We start from the raw sequence: 23,313 nt of genomic DNA, 5'->3' as shown, positions 1-23,313 counted from the left end.
AGTAACCTTTATTGAAGCGTTGTATTAATCCACATTCCCTCACGGTAACAGACGGTTTGTATCAAACATTTCATGCAGCTTAGCTCAAGCCCCATATGGAACTAATAAGCCACGCAATAAGTGGCCTTGTGTAGTTTGGAAGTGTGTGTGTGTGTGTGTGTGTGTGTTTCATCTAAACTGAATTTCTTCTGCCAAAACCTAAATGACAAAATGATTCCTGAACCCCAGAATCTTTCCTGGCCTGGAAAAATTGTGTGTTTATAAAATAAAGATAAAATTGAGCACTTTGATATTAAATTAGGCCTCTTAGCTCAATAGGAAGATGCTCACTGAGTATAAGAATTCAGCCTTTATTTCTCAGAAGTGCAATCACACTTTATTTTTAAATGTGATCTCCAAAGCTGCAAATGGTTTTACTAGTCAATGGAGCACCATTTATCAAGCTGTGTGTACTAGTTAATTTCAACTACAAGAGCTTTAACATCATAATAGATACGTCTTTTTGGTGAAACTCACAGTGAATATATAGTGATTTGGGATGAAACCAGCATGAGGCTTTGGAAAAATACTAAAAAAACTATATTTTTTTACGGAAAGGTGGTATGGGGAGGAAAACAAAGCGAAGATGGTTAATGTTATTTACTTGTCTACAGTTGTCTGTTGCAGTCTAAGTGTATTCTTTGCTCTTGTTTCTTTCTTTTTGCTTGTTCCAGTAACTGTAAAGCCAGATCTTCCTGGTTACTGTAGTACAGGGATTTTCTTTCGCTAGTAGACAATAGCATTTGTTCATTTTTCCAGGGAAACCACTGAACACTGCTTTTCCCCACTTCCCATCTAATTTATCATCTATGTGTAGTTTTCACCTAGTAGCTTACTAAAGAGTTGCACAAAAATGTAATTGCTCCCATGGAGCTCTAAACCAATCAGAGTAAAGCTGAAATTCCAGCTAATTGAAACCAATTCTACTTAAAACTGCTTACACTCTTTGGGTGGTGGTGCAGTAGGAAGTTGTTACAAAAGGTGTTTATTTCAGAGACTAATTTGAGGCAGTTAGACAGACCCAAAGCAATATTTTATTTGCCTGTTTCTTGGCATCTGCTTTCCCCAATCAGAAGTGAGAGCAGAAGGAGCTGCGTTTAGGGAAGTGTGGGACTGATAATAGTTGGTGAGGGCAGGTTTCTGATGGAAAGCACAGCAGGATTTCTTAAAGAAAGGGGTACTTCAGTCTTTTAACCTGTCCTTCACAGTTGCCTCTGGAGTTGTTTTCCTCATTCACTCTCCTGTTCAAAACCCTGCAGTTGATTCTTACTGCTGACAAGGAAGATAAAGTTCAAACTCTTCGGCTTAGCGCTCTAGGCCCTGTAGGCCCTCAACAGTTTTAATGAATACCCTCTAAAAATCAGGCATCAGGAGTTTCCATATTCTATACAAATTCTAATTGAATAATTAAACTCTTACAACAAACTTATGAGACAAATGTTGTTGGTCCTGTTTTATAGACAGGCACAGATAGGTTGTGTAACTTGCTCAAGGTTATATACATTCTGTTTTGAGAACAAAGTGTGAGTCCAGGGCTGTCATTCCAAAGACAGAGAGCTGATTCACAATGGACATTAAATATTTGTTAACTGAATGACCAGGGTGTGTAGGAACTTAGGAAATGTAATTCTTCCGCTCCTTCTCGTCCTTGCCCTTTCCTCCTTGACCTCGTTCCTTCTTTCCTTCCTTTTTCACTAATATTTTATCAAAGAGTTAACTTGTTAAAGAATTAATTAATACAAATTTAGATGTGTTCTTCTCATGAAGGAACATTTTTGATAATGGGTTAGTTCTACCTGACTTAGTATTATATAAAAAGGAACCCATCCTACCCCTTCTGTTCCTTATAAACTTCCCCGGAGGTGTCCAGAGAGGTATCTTCTTCCATCAACGTACCTCTCAAGGGAATTGGTAAAGATTTGACCCTTTTAGCCAAGTTTGATTTCTGACGCCATCAGAGGTGGGCAAAACCAGAATGGGGCTGAATGGGCTGCCGTTCCTTACTCACATTGTGAATGTGCACTACCTTGACTATATTTTTATATTAAAATCCTTAGATGCATGATTCAAACCTGTAATTTTTAGAGAATTTAGAGTGGACTCATAGAACTTTGAAAGCCTTTTAGAGATGATCAAGTCCAGAGGAGTCTGAACTGCAAATGGGAATGCCTGCAAGGTCTCTGACCGGACTCCACCACCACAGCCTACAATGAGAGCAGCTCCCTATTTGTTTCATACTTTGGGCTTCCACATAATGTTTTATCTGAACAAAGGATTCCAGGGCTACCAAAAAGTTTGAAAATTATTTGGCTAGCCCAAGCAGGGAAGGGACTTGCTCATGGCCGTACAGCAGAGCTGGGCCTGTCACCCAAGTCTCCTGACACTCACATCATGTTATCAATCTTCCCGTTTCACTATGTAATTATTTTAAAAATATTACATGTATATGTATTTATTTCTACCTCTCTGGAGTGCTTGTTGTCAGAAGCCTAGTAAATTAAAAAATTAAAAATTAAAGAAATAACATTTTAAAAAGCAGACAGTGTACTTAAGATTGGAGGACTCCCTCTAGAAAAATATAGTTCCCACAATGAGAGCTTCTGGGACTGACATGTCCTCCACAGAAAGAGCTAGATTTCCATCCACTCATTTTGAAGTGTAATCCCCCAGTGTGTAGACTATCTGATCAGCTTTTTAAAGTCTTATTTGTAGAGATGAATGACAACCACAGATTAGTAGGCATTAAAGAAAAGCTAATATATATTTTTAAGTCTAAAATGAAGAAAGAAATCCAGAAGTAACTAAATGAAGGAGATAAAATAATAATAATAACAATAATACAAGAACATAATCAGAATTAGGGGTTAAGAGTTTTCATATTGAAAGAACTCACTAAGTGCCCAGCACAATGAATGAAAAAGAATCCAAACAAGGCTAGTCACTGTGAAATTTTAGAAAACTAGGATTAAAGAATAAAATCCTAAAAGATTCTAGAGAGAACAATCAGCTCACAAAGGACCAGGAATCAGAATGTTATCAGGTTTCTCAGTTGCCATATGCAAAGTGAAATGACAGTAAAACAATACTTTATAAATTCAGAAGGAAATTATTCTCAGCCTGCATTCTATACCCAGGCAAACTGTCATTCAAGTGTGAGAATGGAATAAAGGTATTTTTAAATATTCAAGGTGTCAAAAAAGATACCTCCTGTGTTCCCCTTCCCCAGAAAGCTATTATAGGAGATGCTCCACCAAGAAGGGGCAGTAAATAAAGAAGTCATAAGACCTAGGGAACAACAGCTTTAACACAGAGAAGTAAACAAAATGTCCAAGGTGATGGTGAAGGAAAGTTCTGGGAAGATAACAGTGGAACAGGCCTAGAGAGCAGCCAGTTCAGATTGGAGCGCAGAGAGGGATGCTTCACGAAATATCTCCAAGCGGGGGAAGTGGACTCGGTAGGTTATATGATGCTTCTAATCATAATGAGAAAGATTTTAGGGTTTTGTCGTCATTCGGGGAGGATCTAGTGATCTAACTGAGTACAAGATACTATCAAGATAAGTACTCAAGCCCTAGCCAGTTTGGCTCAGTGGTTAGAGCCTCGGCCTGAGGACTGAAGGGTCCCAGGTTCAATTCCGGCCAAGGGCACGCACCTTGGTCGCAGGCTTGATTCCCGGTCGGGAAGTGTGCGGGAAGCAACCAGTCGATGTGTCTCTCTCACATCGATGTTTCTCTCTCTCTCTTCCCCCCCTTCCACTCTCTCTGAAAAGCAATGGAAAAAATATCCTCAGGTGAGGATTAAAAAAAAGAGTGATAAGTACTCAACAAGTGGGGGGGAAAATGGCAATTAGCACTTCAAGAAAAACGACCAAAAAACTGCAAAAAAAGGAATAGTATATTACATGACTCAGCACTGAACAGTATTTTTGTAGCTATAGTAAGGTAAACACTAAATATTGATTTAACAAAAACTGTGATTTTGAATATCTTGAACATGAGAAGTAAAGTTGGGAGGTAGAGAGTGAAATCCTCGTGTTCTTTAATAAAGTCAGTAGATAGCTTGTGGGTTAGGGCTAACATGTTAGTGTAAGAGGAGACATACAGGAGCACTAACTTTCATTTTTCATAGTAGGAACCCAGTAGATGATGGCTGAAACTGGAAGGGAAGGAGTAAGAAATATTAGCATATTATTCAGAGATACGGTGGTAAAGAAGCAGCAGCTGAAAGCAGTTGCTACTGAAGAGCGGAGAGCTGTTGCCTTCTCATCATAAGCCTTGTAGTAGTTTCGACTTTAAACAATACATGTACTTTATTTTAAATATTAATGTGTCTGTTTTATGTGTGAATTTCATTTCTTTTTTTTATTGTTGGCAGTGTGACAGATGTCCCCCATCCTCTCCCTTTGCCCCCTCCACCTAAACCCCCCCACACACTCCCCCTTCATCACATTGTTGTCTGTGTCCACCGGCTCCGCATAGTCGCATTTATGTTCTTTGGCTAACCTCCGATGTTGAAAGGACGGCATGGTAGAAGGAACTGGAGCTGTTACCAGGGTCTGGCCTTGGCTTTGTCCTTTATCAGCTCTCTGGTCTGGGGCAGGACACTTGCTGTATTGAGTCTTAGTTTCTTCACGTATGAAAGGAGGGGGTTGGAAAAGATGATCTCCGGAGTCTCTATGTTACAATACCCTAAGATTCTGTGATAAAAAATAGTAGTGCTGCACAGCAAATGCAGAGTTAAGGCCTGGGTGGAGGCTTGCAAGGCCCACATTTTCCTCTTTTGGTTGAAATCAGACTTGCAGACAAATTTTCCTTGTGGTCTCTGAAAGAATTCAACACCCACCTTCCACTGTGGACCTGGGGCAGGCAATTGACTGTATACTGGCTCAGGGACGCATAGCTTAGTGTTATTTCAGTATGGTTTTTTGATATTTAATATTTTTCAGTATGAATCACAGGTGAAATTGCCATGCCATGTGTAAACAATTTCACTTTTTTATTGAAACAATGAATTCAGGAATGTCATATTGGGATATCAGCCATTTTGCTTTTATCAATGTATGGGAAAAAATGCTTTTATATTAACATAAGAAATGATGTCATTTAATATGGAGTAGATCTTATAACTCAAGGTCAGCAAATCTCAGGAGGTGATTCAGGTCACCAAGCTAAGTTTTGGAAAAGGAAAAGAATATTTTTCCCTTTGTCTTCTCGAGTGTTTTTACCAATTTTCCTCTCACTTTGGGGTAAAGGGTGGAGTAGCATGGTCATGAAAAGGAGGCTCTGACTAATAATATATTTGCCATTGAAATATGTGTTCCTGGAGAATTTACTTTCCTTTTCTGAGCTTCAGTTTCCCCAAAAGGAAAGGATTGCCTTAAATATTTTTCAAGATTCCTTTTAGCTTTAACATTCTATGTTTCTACCGCCTTGTTTATGTGAGTGTTCAAGAGACCCAATTAGGTTTCGGGGTTTTCCTTTAAAAGTTCAGTGTAGTGAGAATGAACTTCTCACTACAAGTGAAAAACCAATTGATTACTAGATAGAAACAAAAGAAAACCTACTTTAATATTTTTTTGTTGGTCGTGGTTTTATTTTTTAAAAGAGGAAAATATTTAAAAGTTTGACTTAGTCACTTTTAAAGTTAGGTGCTAGAAAAGTAAAAATTCAGAACTGATGACCCTTCACATTTATACAACAATATGCAATTTACAAAGTGCCTTTTTCATATATATCATGACATTTGGAAACTACATTTCTGCAGGGCTGTGTTGCACACTTCCTGTGTATTTGATATTGTGTGTGAGCATGTATATGAATATGGACATGTACCTATCTCAGATCTTATCATGGTCAGTTAAGGAAGGGAGTGGGATTCAGAGACAGAGCGAGAGGGGGCAAGGAACAAACAGATGAAAACCATTTCGCAAGTTATCCAAAGAACATAGAAGGATACTTGATTTTAGAAAATCAGCCTTTAGCAGAAATAAGTAAAACTAAGAGCAGATCGAGCCCATAGGCCATAATTTCCTCATGCTAGCCCTATAGCTCTGTGCTCTTGCTCTGGATGCAGAGGGAAATTATAAATACAAGAGAAATATAGAGCACAGCCTCTGTCAAACGTGGCTTATTTGTTTAATAAGCACTAACTGAGCACTAGCACAGTATCAGACACTGGTGGACATTAGGTCAACACAACATGATTCTTACGCATAATTATACAAAGGGAAGGATCAGCGAAAAAAAGGCTGAATGTGCTCAGAGTATATAATATCAAATGAAATACTGGTTTTATGGTATATGTCCCTGGAATGGATGTTAGCAGATCCTACAGGGGTCTTTGAAATATCCTGATTCCACAGTCAGTCATTCTTAATCTTTTCCAACTTTAGGGGATGAGGGAGCAAGAAATGAAAAGACTACTTTGAAACACCATCCCAAAAGTGTAGTTGATGATATTGGGATCATACATTCATATTTCCTGTTTTTGAGTTAAAAAAAAAAAAGACATGCTTACTACATCGTGTTTCTAAAGCATTGTCTAGTATCTGCCAGAATTTCTTTCAATTCTATTTTTCTACCTTTGTAGCTAAGATATCAACATGGACTTGGGACTCCAGACTTGAGGCAAACCCTTCCTAACCTGAAAAACTTCATGGAACATGGACTACTGGTCAGGTGGTGAGTACCTTTATTTCTGATACTCAGAAACTGTAATGCACATAATAATCCTGAGAAACTTTTCTGACTTCCACACTACTCCACACCTGCCTTCTGGGTCTTCTTTTGTAATAAGATATCTGAAGAAAAGGAAAGACAGCCATTGTACTCTTGTAGGTCTAAGCTCCCATCTGGCAAAAGAGGGTGAAGCACCCTCGGGAAGAGGGTTCGAGGGAGTGTTGTTTGAACATTGGGAGGTTGGCTGGGCAAGCAATTGTTGAGTACATTGCTGAGGCAGAGACTGAAGTACAGCCCTGTGATTCATAAAAGGGAGAGACATGGAGCCCCTAAGACTTTTCTAAAGAGCAAGTAAAGGTCATAAATATAGAATGAGCAGCAGGATCAGTGGCTATGAGAGTTAAAGGAAGAAAGCACACAAGGAATAGGTTAGGTTTGTCAGGAGGCCAGGAGGCACATACTAGAGTGTTTCTTGTGTTTGGTGTCAATGCCTGTTGTACCATGAGGGCAAGCTGCTACTTAAAAGTGCTTTGTCAGGATAGACATGACTTTTTTAAAAAGAAAGGGGAAATGGAGATCCGAGAGGCAGCAGAGTAGGTAGAAGTTACACTCACCTCCTCCCAGGTCCCAACTGGAATCAAAACTAAATTATAGAACAGTCAACCTGAATAACCAACTGACGACTAGCTGAACAGAAGTCGTATAACCAAGGATTTACAGAAGATAGCACATCTAGACTGGTAGGAAGGGTGGGGGCGTGAAAAGGGCTGCCCCACACCCATGTGAGGCAGTAGAGAATCCAGAGGAATATCTCAGCTGCAAAGGTCCCCCTGAGGAGTGTGGGGTCTCAACCTTATGCCAGGCTCCCCAGCCCGGAGCACCAGAGCCAGGAAGAAGAGCCCACATAACATCTTGCTGTGAAAAAAGCAGGGATTCAGTCCCCAGGGAGATATGGGAGTCTGATAGTAACCCAGGCACCTTCTTAAAGGGCCAGCGCACAAAACCTCTTCCACAGCCACTCACCTTAAGCTCCAGCAGACAGAGCATGGTTCAGAGCGAAGTGGAGTCGTGCAAGGACAGACTGAGTTGTGTGGCTTTAAGGAGAGAGCTGAAGGGACCAGCTGTGAGGTCGCTGTGCTGGGTCCTTCTCCTACACTGCAGAGATGGCCTGCAGGTGCCATCTTTCCTGGGTAGAGCATTCCCCTCCATACTGCATCAGCCTGGAGGAAAGCACTAGCCTCTACCCCCAATCCCTGTCACCCTGCCCTGCCGAGCTCATGCCCTGCTAAGGAGTCAGCTGCCTGGGCCTGGATGTCAGAGACAGAGTTGTATGGCTCTGGGTCAGGGCCACTGGTGCTACCCTTCCTATGCAGAGCCCTCTCTTCACATGGCCAAATCTTGGTCTGTTTGGCCCTGAGAAACTCTGCTGGCCTTACCCTGATAACTTCCTGAGAACCCCAACACCGCCACAGAGGTCCACGGGCACTCAGCGGGTAGCGGCTTGTCTTGGTGTACCCTGAGACTTGCTGAGTTGCCTCAGTCCCGGTATTGGGGAGGATGTGGAATAAAGGGAGCCTTTGTGCACTGATGTTGTGCGGCCAGTATGGAAAACAGTATGGAGGATTCTTCAAAAATTAAAAATGCAACTGCCTTATGGCCCAGTGATTCCACTTCTGGGTATATATCTGAAGAAACCAAAAACACTAATTCAAAGAATATACCCACCCTTATGTTGATTGCAGCGTTATTTATAATAGTCAAAATATGGAAGCAACCCAAGTGCCCATCAATAGACAACTGGATAAAAAAGTGGTGGTACATATATACAATGGAATATTACTCGGCCATAAAAAAGAATGAAATCTTACCATTTGGGACCACATGGATGGGCCTAGAGGGTATTATGCTAAGTGAAATAAGTCAGTCAGAGAAAGACAAATAGCATATGATTTCATTTACATGTGGAATCTAAAGAACAAAGTAAACAAACAAACAAAATTGAAATAGACTCATAGACACAAAAAACAGACTGATAGTTGCCAGAGGGGGAGGGTGTTTGGGGAGTTGGGTGAAAAAAGTGAAGGGATTAAGAAGTACAAATTGTTAGTTACAGAATAGTCATGGAATCTAAGGTACAGCATAGGAAATATAATCAATAATATTATAAGTATGTATGGGCCAGGTGGGTACTGGAAATATTGGGGGACACACTTTGTAAGTATATGATTGTCTAACCACCATGTTGAACATCTGAAACTAATACGGAATAATGAATGTAAACTTTAATTGAAAAATAAAATTTAAACAAAAAGAGAAGGGGAAATGGAAAGTCTGATGCCAAGACATTAGAGTGATTCACTTGACTTAAATAAATGGAAAGCTATTGGCTCTAGCCATGTGGTAATTCTTGAAGTTTGAATCTTTGAATGATAGGCAGTAACTTAGAAAATCGTATGAATGGAAATTAGGCTTTAGAAAGTTAGACAACTGGGAATGGTATGATTTCTTCTAAAGAGCACTGGCTTCTGATCCCCGATTTTTGTCTAACCTGCTGTGTGAATTTAGAGGCCTGCCTCTCTGAAATGTAATTTCCTCGTCTGTAATCCCTGCCCTGCTCATCTCACCAGTTTGTGGTGAGAATGAAATGCGGTGTTAGACGGAAAAACTATCTGTGGGGAGGAAGGTACAAGATTGGTTTCATTTTTTTCTGTGCTGTGAGGGTAGGTCTTGAGGATAATAAAAAAACAATACATATGATTAACCTTTACTTTGACATTTTTATTTTTGTCTCGTGATCTTCAAGATGCAAGTTCCAGATGTCTCATTTTAGATAGGACTCCTGTTAAGCAAATACACAAATGTTTAAAGAATTCTAGTCAGAATATCAAAATAATTATAAAAGCTTGGTGTTGCAGTGCCCTAAGGAATGATGGATAGGAATTGAGTTCTAAAATAAAATAATGGTAGGAAGGAGGAGGAGGAAGCCAGCAGGCGTTTTTAGTTAGCATCAACTCTGTAAAGTCTGGAGCATGACAGGAGTACAAGACTCGAGGCCTGCCTTCAAGGGACTTGTGATCCAGCTGGAAACGGGTATATAATTCATGGAAGGCTTTATAACAGAAATGGTAAATAATGTAAAATAATAAAAAAAAAGGAGAGGTAACCCACAACGCTACCTGATTAATCACTAAATGAATCTTTCTCTGCACAAACAGCAAGAAGTCCCAGTATCATTTATTGAAGAGTCTGTCCTTTGTCCACTGTTTGATATGTCATCTGTTTCATATACCAGCTTCACTTATATGCGTGGATGTGTTTCCAGGCTCCCTATTCTGCTTCGTTGTTTTATCTATAGATAGGCTAATACCACATTTTTAATTATTACAGGATGTAATTTCTGTGAGTCTTGTTGAGGTTTGTAGATGCCCAATAAATAGCATCCCCCTTCCTCCTGACATTTGGAACAGTTAGAGGCAGGGGATACAAGAGCAAACTAATAGAAATCAAATTGTCACTCTTGTTACCGATAGAGCTACTAGGAAAATGTGGCTTTAGATCTGTAATAAGAAGGGCTTGCAAAGATGTCACTCAAAATTAAACTTGCCCTCGTAATCACAGTGTGAACTGGAGAACCCTAGGCTTTCCCTGCAGAGGCAGGCCCTTGACTACACTGCAGAGAGTGGTCAGATGACTCTGCCGATGGGGCTAAGCCAAGAACACTCAGGTTTTATTTTCCTCTCTAAATTTACCAATCAGAAAAGGCCCTCCTTCTCTGAGAGCCAGTGAGTAAGAGGGTGCAGAGGGGCCAGGATGGTATTCCTAAGTCATGTTCCTTCAGAGCAAGGGAACCGGAAGGCACCCCAGCTTCCTTGATAGTCTGGTAGAGTAAGGCTCCTACTTAGGGTTCTTTTTCAAAATTCTTTTAGCTTTTCTTGACATATGAATTATATTTGAGTGATCTGACAGCTTTATGATATGGAGTCTTAACTGTGAACATGACATCTATCTGTTTTCTTTTTGTTTTTTAGATATATCTCAATGAAGTCTTTTCATTTCCTTCATAAAGGTCTTACAAATCTTTTATTAGATACTTAGTCCTAGGTAGCTTACCATTTTGATGGCTGTTATAAATTTTTCATTACAACATCCAACTTTTTTGGTAGCTAATGTACAGGAATACCACAGATTTTTTTTTTTTGTATTTTGGATAGAATTCAGCAGCTTTGCTAACATTAAGTACAATAGGTTGTCTTAGATTTTCTTGGATTTTCTCTGTACACAAGGTGTTTTTGTGAGTGATGGTTTTGTTTCTTCCTTTCTATTTTTACATCTTTTATTACTTTTTATTGTCTTATGTTTTATTATGGAAGAGGAACAGTGATCATGGATATCCTCGTTTTATTATTGATTTTAAAGAGAATGCTTCTAACTTTTCACCATTAAGTATTATATGTATTTATTGCAGGTTTAAATAGATAATCTTTATTAGCAAAAGGAAGTGTCTTCCGATTCCCAGTTCACTGAATGTGTGTATATTGAATTTTATCAAATGCTTATTCTGATTCTGTTGAGACGGTACTATATTTGCTCTCCTTTACTATGTTAATGTGCTAATAAATACTAATATATTTTCTAATGTTAATTCTCCTGGGATAAACTCTACCTAGATATGATATATTATTTTTTTCCATATTATTGGATTGAATTTGCTAATATTTAAAGAATATCTATATTCGTGAACTGAGATGAGACTAGCCTATAATTTTTCTTTCTCATATAATAATTGTTGTCTGATTTTGGTAACAGAGCTGTAACAGCCTCATTCTTTCTTTTCTATTCTCTGGAACAGTTGGTACACAATAGGAATTATCTGTATGTTGAAGGTCTGATAGAAGTTAGCAAAAGCCTAGTGTTGAGGGGAAAAGTATAGATTTTTAATGACTGATTTAATTTTTATAATGATTATAGGTCTATTTATGTTCTATTTTTCCAATTCCTAGTTAACGCATTCCAGTCTGACTTCTAGTTCTATCAGGATACCTAAATTCCTCTTTTCTAGGTAGGTGCTTACTGAGCTCTATGTTGCCAAGCCCAGAGGTCACTTCTCATCTTGTTCTGCATCTCAGGAGCATTCCTACATTCTAGAAACAGTGTCCTTTCTTGGCTTCCACAATACTACCCTCCCGTGGATTTCCTCCATCCCTCGGCTTTTTCTGTTTTTCACATTCCTCCTACCATTGTATATGGATTCTCTGTGGTCCTGTCTTAGGTCATTCTCTCTTTTTCTCTCTCTACTTTCTTCTCATGTGGTCTCATTCATTCCCTTAGTTTTGAAAACTATATCTTTATGGCTCTCACAGTTATGTTTTCAGTATAAATCTCCCTGTAAATTCTGTATAGTCAAAGACCTACTTGACACCTCCCCTTGGAATATCAAGGCATCTCAGCCTCAACATCTAACGCTACCCTGCCAACAGTCTTCTTTCTTTCAGCAAGTGGCCCTGTCTACCCATTGCTCAGACCAAGGGAATCATCCTTTGATGCCCTTCTTTTCTTTACTCTTCCTAGATTCAATCTAATCATCAGCAAACCCTGTCATCTCAACTACAAAATATATATCAAATCTGACCATTTCCCACCATCTTTGTCACCCCAGTCCAAGTCACCACCTTCTCTTACCCAGACACTGCACTAATCCAGTTTGTTTCCCTGATTTTACTCTTTCCCACCTTTGTTCATTCTCCACAGCAGCCAAAGTGACCGTTGTATCTTAATCACTCCCTCTCTTTGGTGGCTAGAATAAATCCAAGCTCTTGTTCATGGCCTGCCTGGCCCCTTCCTCTCCACTGCATCTCACGCCATGCTCCACTTACTCTCACGTACGGTCGCTACACTGACCTCCTGAGTTACATGAGCAAGTTCTTTCCTGACTCAGGGTCATGACACTCACTGTCCTTCTGTCTAGAATGTGCTCTCCCTCTTCCCTCTCTCTGACGGTGATCTGCAGCCCCACCCCTCACATAGAGGGAATAGTTTTGGAAAAGGCTCAGTAGCTTTATTGGCAAAGAACAGACCACCTTGGCTGGAGTGCACATTCATTTTAGGAACAGAGAGAATCTGGGTTTTGTGGTACTTAGAGCTTATATAGTTTACGAACCCTTTTCAAGAAAAAATATAAACTGCAAATGCAAAATTAAGGGGGGAAAGTAAATATTTAAAATGAGAAACTAAATCACAGCAAATTACTGGAACTTTAGAGATTAGATCCCTTTCTTCTGAAATCTTTTTAGACAATTTACTCAAAATGCTTACACAGAAATGCTTCCTCATTGCAACAACCTGAGTGCCCTTTCCCTCCTGGACCACTGTGATTTCCAGCAACTTGCATTTCTAAGGTACAGAGAAATGACTTTCCAAGAATGGTTGACCCATGAGCCTCTAATAATAAAACTAGAATCTAGGTCTCCTGGCACTGATGTAAAAAAACTATTAAGCCACAAATTCACACATTTATGCAGTCCCCTCTGTGCCAGTTGTGCCAAGCACATTAACACTGAATGAATGGCATGGTACCACTTTATGGTGCTTCCATGAAAAATGGGCTACCAGGGTAGATTCGAAGCCCTGCAAAATGAATGCTACATAATGACCCCAAGAAAAGACCACTGCAGGAAGCCAGGCTGGAAGTTACAAATCTAAACAAAGCTGGAACAAGCACTTTTAGCCTCAGAGGAAATCTGAGAATTTCCGAGAGCAACCATGGACTGAGGAGTTACCTCCCCAGCCTGTGCTCCTTAGGGCAAAGGGTAAAAAAACTGAAGTTCCTGAGGGAGCCTCTTACATCTTTTGTAAAAGAAAACATTGCCATTTTCTGTGGGTTGTTACCATTCACAGATTGGTCCCTGTGGAAGCGGTTGTTCTATGTTCTTTCAGTGTCAAGGATTTCAGACTGGCTAAGGATCAGCGCAGTGGCTGAATTCCTCTGTGTGGCAAGCTTCAAAGTTACGTGACAGCTTGTTTTGTTTGTTTTTTAAAGAAAAGACAACATGATTAAAATTCCTCTTTTTCTTTCACATTACAGAATTCTTATCTAACACCAAGAGCACCTACCTGATTAATCCTACAATTAACCCCTCTTCCTCATGAATATAGTTCCACGGGGCTTGGTGCTTTATGCCAACTCTTTCCAGAAGAAGTCCCCATTTTCTCATCCTAGGATGACTAACCCCGTTGTCACTTTCGAGCAATACAATTTCTAAAGGCAGAATTTCAGCTCAGGGGTTGTACTCTTGAATAGTTTGGTTAAAAGCCACCAGCATGGCACTTAAGCATCCCATTTTTCTTTTTTTTACTGCTAAATACTAAGTGGTCCAAGATTCAAATAGACATGCACATGTGCAGCTGATGCTGGTGCTGAGTATGGTCAGGGAAGAAGGTATGTGCAGGCTGCTGCTTGATGGCCACTGTGAGAGGATGAGTCTGGAACCGGGTGGAAGAGATTACGTGCTGTGGTTGCTGCAAACGGGCTGTGTGCCGGGGCCACCATCCAGGTCCTGGAATAGTCCCTCGATTGTGTCCCTCCACGGCTCTCTCACCCTGTCTCAACTGACCCCCAGACATATCACTCTCATTTCTGACCTCAGTTGTTTTCTCCCTCCCCCTCTTTTTTAAAATTTATTTATTGGGACCTCAGTTCTTCTCTCAGACAACTTCCCACTACCTAGAATAGCCTGTCCTTGCCCTCACCCTATCCAAATGTCGCTCTCACTTCAAGATCCAGCTCATATCCCACCTCATTTATTCACTCAACAAGCACAGGGGCAAATACAGGGATAAATACGTAACCTCAGTAGCTTAGGTTCACTTTCGCCACCAAGTCTTACCCACTCAGCTTTTGAGCAGCTTGTGGCTGGGGCTGTCTTACTCTTCCTGGGGTCTCAGCCTGGCACTGAGAAAGGAGGTGCTTGGTAAGCGATGGGCATGTGAATGAACCCTGTTCTGTTCATGGAACGTGCACCTTGAACTTACACTCAAGGAGCTTATAGTCTAATTGAGGCAATGAAATAGGAACAAACAATATATAAAAGAAAAGTAGAACAAAGAAAGTGCTATAAGAAAGGTAGATAAGTTATTTAGACCATTCAGAGAAAGTCATTTACTTCCTGGTGTGAGGGGTGTGGGTGAGAAGTGGATAAGCCTTCACTAAGGAGGTGGCATTTGAGTGGACCTGGATTTGGACATGTGAAGCTTGGGGTATCCGACAGAGTAGGCCAAGGTTACAGTTACCCAGGTGTAAAGAGCATGTAAAGACTATGGATTTAAATACCAACTCTATCACTTACTGGTCTGTGACCTCAGGCAAGTTTAAGCTATCAGCTTAAAATAGAGCCTACCTGATAGAGTTTAATCATAGAGATTAAATATGTAAATACCTGGCATACTGCCTGGAGCATAGTAGTACTGAATACATGGTAGCTATTATTATAAATATGTAATGGGTAAATGAATCATAGCTATAATCTGTTTTAAGAATGAAATCCATTCTTTGTTATAGGTATTTTGTTTTTCCTTTAAAATACACAGTCATCTCCTTATAAATAGATACAGAATATGGCTCTTGGTTCACATTTTTTAATAACTAAGTGCCATATTCTATATCTGTTTGTAAGGAGATCGCAAAATATTCACCATTCCCCTTTCACTTTCTCCTAGTTATTTTAAGACCCTATTAGAGCCTTAGTGATAAGTACCCTACAAATTAGTCTGGCTGCGTACTTTTTTGGGTACCTACCTTCTTAGGTAAACTTCACTGTAGTTAGAAGTTATGAATAATAAAAGTCTCTTATTTGCAAAATTTTCCATGTTTTAAGAATGCAGCAACCCTGTGAGGGAGGGCAAGGACGATGCTCACTGATTTACAGATCAGAAGGCTGAGACTTTGAAATGTGAAGCGACTTGCCAAGATCACATGGTAACAAGTGATGGAACTGGGACCAGAAACCCAGACTATCTGACTCCTAGTCCCACGTTCCTTTGCCCATACCGTGCTGCACCTTATCAGGTGGTGGTCATGCTTTCCTTTCTCGGCGCTTCCCCAGCCCTCCTATCAACACCTGTTACCTTCCGCAGGGAAACCCACCAGAGCCCAACCCGGCGCCAGAAGCATACGCTGCGGAACCAAGGCAGCAGTTCTGGTGAAAACATTTTTGGTTGCGTATCCTACCCCATTTACCTCAGAGGCAGGAAACTAAGCGGCCTAAACTTTGTGAAGAATTTAAGAACTTTCATGACCAAAATAAACAAAAATAATTACATGTTTTAACTCCATTGGTTAAGAAACAAGAAAACTAAAGGAAGCACATGGGTTGTCCTAAAACATGTTTGTCCTTAGTGTTTGTCTCCCTTGAATTTCATGTTCTTTTTTCAGAATAAGACATGATAAAAGCAGGATTTCAGAGCCATCTGTTCTGTTTTATACATGGACTTTTTTTATTCTAAGTTTAATTTTCCCCAACTATGATGTTTCAACTGTGTAGCAGCAAGGCCGTGTGGGACAGTGGGAGGAGCTGGATTGGCAATCTGCAAGTGTAGGCTCCAACTTCAGCTCTGTATTTAATTTTCATAAATCATTTTGAGTATCCATTTTTTAAATAGAGTTAATAGCGCCAGCCCTATTTCCCAAGCCTAGTTGTATGGAGCAAATGAGATAACGTCTAAGTGGTTCATAAACTAAAAAGGACTACATAAAGTATTATTAAGTATTATTCATGCATTTAACAATTCACTAAGTGTCTCCTCTGCATATAGCACTAGTCAAGGGACAAAGGAAGATTCAAAAGTGTTAGATCTGCCCTGCCTTTGCCTAGTTGACAGTTGTTTAGTTTATAATCTAAATGAGTAGATAAGACAAGTTAAATATTTTGAAGGCTGTAACTTGCAAAAATATTCCTATGCATTGTTTCACTCTTGCTGTCACGGGGAACTTAGAGCCTGAGACCCAGCCTCCGTGGACAGTCTGTTACAATGAGGGAGGTTAACCATGGGCTGACTTATTTGATGTTTTAGGACCAAGTGTGCTGTTTGTACAGAGACTGCATCAGTTCCAGTGAGCTTCCTGAGGACAGAACACGTTAGAAGCGTCCGTGGCTGTCCTTCAGCCTGCTGGACGGTATCTCCAGGTTCCTTCTAGAGCTGAATGATGCGATTTTGGGAGAAGCAACTAGCGGCTTTATGTACAGTCACCTCACTTCAGTGGTAAAATCTCTAGATAATGCTTCTGCTGACCTAGTTTTCCATTCCTTCTTATAAGTAGAATCAAGCTCAGCAGCATGTTTAAATAAACAAGTAACTAAGAACTTTGGCACATTTTAAGAAAATGGTTTTTTGAGTAAACTGAGAATGATGAAAACCTACAGCAAGTGAGCCAGTCTACAGAGGGTGACAATATAATAGTTGTGCTTTTAAGCCTAACCACTCACCTTTGACAGTGTGCGGTGTCCAGCATCAAAAGTTTGTAAAAGCCTCACTTTTAAAAAACAAATCGATCCTCCTTCCTCCTCTCTGCCATGTTTATGCTGAATTCAGAGCTAATTTCTGGCAGGTAACCCCTGAGGGACTTGAAAAACATGTTGTCTAGCTGGTGTTGGTTTTTAAATTTAGATCAAATGACCCTGCCTTTGAAGTCTCAAGAGTCCTACTTAAGGTAGCTACAGCAGATACGCCTGCCTCTCAGAGTGCTGCTTACAGGCTGGCACCAGAATAGGAAAAGCGAAGCCTGGTCAAAAATAAATGAAAAAGAAAGTTTTATTGGGGTTATTTACTCCAAGATAGCTATTTTAGAAGAAACCTTGACAAGTCATCTCATTGCCTCTTGACAGGAACACACAAGGCATATGGGTATCTGTAGTCTTTTAAAAGACCTTGGGGGCCCAGGCTTCTTCCATAACTCATTCCAGAGTTTAAACACCCTCACTTCAGGAAATTCTTCCCTGTATTTAACTTACAGGCCCCCTCCTGCCGTTAACACCCATTTCCGCTTTTTTCTGTCTCCAGTCAGGATGAAGAACAGCTGGCCAGCATCCTTTGTGTGCTAACCCTCAGCAGTGACAGAGTGTCACTGGGGTACCCCGGGCTTCTTTCCTCAACACCAGCAACCAAGTCTTTGCGCCAAATCGAGATCTTTTTCTCTGTGTTTTTATGTGTGTCGTATTTATTTCTTTTCATTCCTTTTGATTATAAAGTAGTATGTGCCCAATGAATAAAATGTGGAGGGTGTAAAAATATATAGGAAAGGGGGAGCCATAATCCAGGGGGAAAGCCGCTGTTAGGTTAGTTTCTGTGTGTTTCTTAGAGAGCTGAGATCTCATCTCTACCAGTGCCGTTCAGTAGAAATACAGTCTGGGCCTCGTGCACATTTAAGTTTCTGACAGCCACATTGGTAAAAGGCAAAAAAGGAATAGGTAAGTTAATTTTAATAATACATTTCATTGAATCCCAATAAAATAATAAATTGCCAACATGTAATGAATATTTTTAAAACCATTAATAAAACACTTCACATTCCTTTTTCATATTATGCCTTCTAAATCCAGGGTATATTTTACACTCAACAGCACATCTCAAATCCAACTGGCCACAGTGCAGGGGCTCAGTAACCTGTGGCTGGTAGCTGCGGTATTGGACAGCACAGTATTGCAGTTGTATACATTGATCAATGCCATTAAAAACTTTTTCACATCATTTTAATGGCTGCATAATATTTCCTCACTTAGATTTACTATAACTACATCTTTAGTTTTTCTTTCCTGTTATAAGTAACCCTGTAGTGTTGTTTTTACCTTCTTTAAACATTAACTGAATGCTTTCTCAACACATTGCCCCAAAAAACAAAACAAAACAAAAAAAACCCTATAAATTATTCCTTTTGAGTGTAACTAATTAAGTCCATTCATTCATAAAACAGATATATTCACTTAGTATCTGCTGTGTGCTCTGTGCTACATTAGATTAGAAAGTAGAAACGTGGATTGTAAGAAATAAAGGAGGGCTGGGCCCCTCCCCAGCAGTGTTTACAGACGTGGCTGCACAGTTGGCCTGCACACACACTGTTTATTCCTCCTTAAATACCCTTCCTTCATTCCTTGCTCTCCACTGCCCCCCAGCCTGGTCAGTTCCCCCTTACTCTTCAGGGCACCAATTAAATATCGCCGCCTCTGATGAGTCCTGCGGAAGATTCTTGGCTCCCTTCTCCGTTATAATCTGAAAATGGATATTGTACACAGAGCACCTGGCGCCGGCTGTTGATGAACTCTGCCTGCCTCTAGCAGAGCGGGCCCTCAACAGCAGAGGCCTGTTTCTGCCCGGCTTTATTCAGGCTGCTGGCAGCGAGGGCGGCTTTCGGCGATGCCCACTGGAATGTGCGTGAACTCCAAGGGGTTATATTAAGCGTCGGTCAGATGGTATAACTGCAAGTACTGTAGCTGTCTAGAGTTCAGAGAGATCCCTTTAGACGGGCATGTTCGAAGGGTTGGTGAAGGAGGTAGGACTTGAATTTGGCGTTGGAAGTTCGGCATACTTAAATGAATGGAGGGAAGGAATTAGCAGAAAAGCCACATATATCCTGTACTGTGTTTTGGGAAGAGGTTCTTTATCAGCAGATAAGCATCCTTCTAGGTCTGAAGGACTGTACTCTATGTTTCAAGAGGGCTGTAGTGATAGGGTCTTTGCCCACAGAAAGCAGACATGGGTTTGCAACTTTAGAAATGACCACTGGCTGCTCAGTGTGACCTTTGAGTTTAAGCTCAATTTAGATATATTCCCTGTGTTGTGAAAGGTCATTTTATATGATGCTTGTTCCATGATTCTTCTGCTGTGGATAACAATGTATAAGTTATGTCGTTACAGCTAAATTAGATGACTGTTACTGTAAACCAGATACATTTGATTATTTAGTTAACTCATTTAATCCTCACAACAACCCTGTGAAGTAAGACCCATTCTTCTCTGTCATCTTACAAATGAGGAAACTGAGGCACAGAGAGGTTAAAGTAACTTAAAGGCGACACGGCCATCAAGGGGAGGAGCTAAGCTTTGAGCCCAGGCAGAACAGTTTTAGTTTTAGGGCCCCTATTTTAACTTTTGCTCTGTACTTGCTCTGTACAGCCTTTCATAATTATGTTAAGATTAAAATGTTTTACACAAGGGATCATTTAGCATCTTCTGGTTCCAGAAAAGGAATCCTATTATTATAACCCTCTCCTAGTTTTCTTCATTTCTCTTTGCTGCTGCTGCTTATCTCATTTGCAGGCTCCTCTTTTTCTGCTTCATCATAAAAAACTACTCTCTCAAGGCTTAGTTCTAGGCTCTCATTTTATTCTTCATCCTGAGGTGACAGCCATCATTTAAATTATCCCCACATTGAAATCAAACACAAGTGTAAATCTTCAGCCTATATGTCTTTTCTGATATCAGAGCTCTGTTCGAATTGCCTCCTGGATGGTTTTTGATTTTTTTAAAATTTATCTTTATTGTTGAAAGTAATACAGATGTCCCCCTTTTCCCCCATTAACCCCCCTTCACCCCACATGCACCCCCTCCCCAGGCCTTCACCAAACTATCGTGTGTCCATGGGTTATGCATGTAAGTTCTTTGATTAATCTCTTCCCACGCCCTTCCCCTTCACTCTGAAATTTGTCAGCCTGTTGTACGCTTGAATGTCTCTGGATCTATTTTGTTCATTAGATTCCTCATGTAACTGAGATCATATGATACTTGTCTTCCTCTGCCTGGCTTATTTCGTGGAGCATAATACTCTCCGGTCCCTCCATGCTGTCTCAAAGGTCCTTCTTCTTTACACCTGCATAGTATTCCATGGTGTAAATGTCCCACAGCTTTTTAATCCACTCACCTACTGATGGGCACTTGGGCTGTTTCCAGATCTTAGCTATTGTAAATTGCAATGCTATGGACATAGGGGTGCATAAGGTCTTTCTGATTAGTGTTTCAGGATTCTTAGGGTATATTCCTAGAAGTGGGATCACTGGGTCAAATGGCAGCTCCATTTTTAATGTTCTGAGGACCCTTCATCCTGTTTTCCATAGTGGCTGCCCCAGTCTGCACTCCCACCAGCAGTGCACCAGGGCTCCTTTTTCTCCACAGCCTCGCCAGCACTTGTTGCTTGTTGATTTATTGGCCTCCGGGATGTTTTCACAGCACATTCTTTGTGTCCATTTTTTTTCATCCTGACTTCCATGCACCATAAGCCCTGTGGTCTTCCAGGGCTCTGTTTTCAGCAAAGGAATCTCTGTCTATTCTTTCACACTGGCTTGGAAGCCAGATATAATCCTTCCTTTTCCTCTCACCCCCGTATTGAACCTTAGCAACCCTGCTGATTTCCCCTAATATGTCTATTTGGCCATATCTGTGCATTTCCATTCTGGTCCAGCCAGGTTCTCTCACCAAACTACTGCACAGCCGTGGTGCCCCAGCACCCACTCTGGGCCTCCTCCAGTCAGTTCTCTAACTGCAGCCAGAGTACACTTTCCAAAACACAAATCAGTCAATTATGAACCTCTCTCTCTTTTCCTCTCCCCGGGCCACACCTAGCCTAACACATGTAATGACTTAGAGAAGGAAAGAAGCTCTAAACATGGCCTGTGGCTCCTGCATAGTCCAGACCTTGTTTTCCTCTCCAGCTTTATTTTCCCCCATGTTCTTCTTTCCGTGATGGCCTTTTGGGTCCTCTCACATTGTTCTGTCCTGTGACATGGGCCTTGGCATATGCTGTTCCTTTGGCCTGGAAGATGCTCCCAGCCACCCACTCATCCTTCACCTGGTGAAGGATTCCACTAGCCTTCCAGTCTTGTCCTTTCTGGGTCAGTTCTGTTACAAGTTTTCTTAACCCATGTCCTCTCCTGTATGACGTGTCAGAAGTTGTCATTGTACATTTATGTTTGTAATTTTGTTGACAAATGTCTGTCTTCTCCCACTATGGTGTAAGCTCCATAAAAGCAGGAACCATGGCTTTTTCCCTCAATTGTTGTTGTGTCCCCAGAAATAATAATGTCCAGATACAATTCCCAGATACAATATGTTCAGTACACAGTGCCTTATGCATAGTAGACACTCAGTATGTATTTGAATAAGGAAGGAAATCATTTATTTGTTAATATGGCCTATTATATGCATACAGCTTTATATTGCACCTCTTTTGGTAATACAGAGGACTGCATAAGATAGGGTTCCCAAGACGTTACCCTGAGAGTGCCACAGTCTCTTACTAAGCTCTTACAGAGCTTCCTTTAGCTCTCTTTGCAGTTGCCTTTTTAAGTTCTGAAAGCATTCTCTGACTGAGGTTTTCATTTCCCTGGAGAGTTCTTTCTGGGGCTGGGCTCTGTCAGATTACTAGTCCTCTGGTTTCCCTGGCAAAGTTATTATTATTTTTTTCCTAGTAATAAAGAGCATAAACTCTTTATTACTCCCATGTCTTAAGTTGCCATCCAGACACTCCCAGGGATTCCCAGGTATCATCCCTGGCATCTCTTTCTGTTTTTTAGCGCATTTTACAGTCCTTATATTGTTTGTTGCCTGACTGTGTCAGTAGATTAATTTGTATGATGATTTCTTAAAGTGAAAGCTCTCTGGTGAAGTAGTTGCCTTTCCCGCCCTCCTGGGACTTCTCTTTGGAGGGTCAGTCTCTATTCCCTGATCACAGGGAGCTCAGCCTGAGCCTGAACTGCCTTCCTGAGGGGCCTCCTGGCTGTGGGCACCCCCGCCTGCCTCCGGGCTGGGGCTGGGCGGGCCTCTCTTCTCTAAGCTGGGCCCGGCTGCCCAGGGCCATGGAGGCCTGCTGGGCAGAAGGAACCCGTGGGCCCGGGGAAGTGGATTTCTTCAGCTTGCTGCTTTTATCCTTTGCCTCTGGGACTTTGTCCTTTAGAAATTCATCTTTCCGTCAGTGCTTGGTTTAAAGAAAATGTAAAGGCTTCCTTGTTCACTTATACCTTTTTAAACTCTCTGTTTTTATTTAGTCAGTCTTTGGCAGGAAACCTTTCAAGCTGAGCCCAGGGGGAAAGTGACCACTGGCACAGAATTCAGCCAATGCTTTTGGCCCAAGATTGTTTCTATTTTTATTTGGTTTCTTGTTTTTGTTAACATCCAGGGCAAAGATTAAGCACTTTCACTTATCTGGTCATGGTGAGAGGTCTTTAGACTGCTTGCATGTGGCCAGGATACTGCATGCTTAAAACTGTTAACCCCAGCTACCTCCTGGGAGATAAGATCTCACCGTTAAATTTGGCTTTCCCAATAGGAGGCTCTGTGCTTCTACTTGATCTGAGAGAGAGAGAAGGGAAAAAGATAAATCCCAGCCCTTGCTGGATTTTGAAAAAGGATAGTAGCCTAATTTATGGAGGTTGTTTTTTGAAAAAACTAACTTTATGTCATAATTTCTTAGCTGCCAAAAGACGTAATTCCACCTCAGCTTTGCCTTGGCAACCTGCTTTTGGCAGCCTGCGCAGCCCTGTCGTTGCTCTGCATTATTTAAGCAGTAATCTTTAAGAAGGTGAGAAACTATTATTGCTTTTTAGCACAGTTGACATGA

The 23,313-nt window shown here is 40.9% G+C and overlaps 1 protein-coding gene across 1 annotated transcript in view; it reads left to right on the top strand.

The window, feature by feature from the left end:
* The window catches only part of UVRAG (UV radiation resistance associated), a 242,541-nt gene that overhangs the window by 208,561 nt on the left and 10,667 nt on the right, over window positions 1–23,313 (top strand). Inside the window, exon 14 of the mRNA XM_087821652.1 lies at window positions 6,628–6,719. Coding sequence (XP_087677778.1) covers window positions 6,628–6,719 — 92 coding nt within the window. The remainder of the gene's footprint in view (window positions 1–6,627; window positions 6,720–23,313) is intronic.

This window comes from Miniopterus natalensis, chromosome 11 (assembly GCF_054644295.1).
Source record: "Miniopterus natalensis isolate mMinNat1 chromosome 11, mMinNat1.hap1, whole genome shotgun sequence".
NCBI lineage: Eukaryota > Metazoa > Chordata > Mammalia > Chiroptera > Miniopteridae > Miniopterus > Miniopterus natalensis.
Note: the sequence above shows the minus strand (reverse complement) of the source record. Positions and strands in the feature narration are given on the sequence as shown.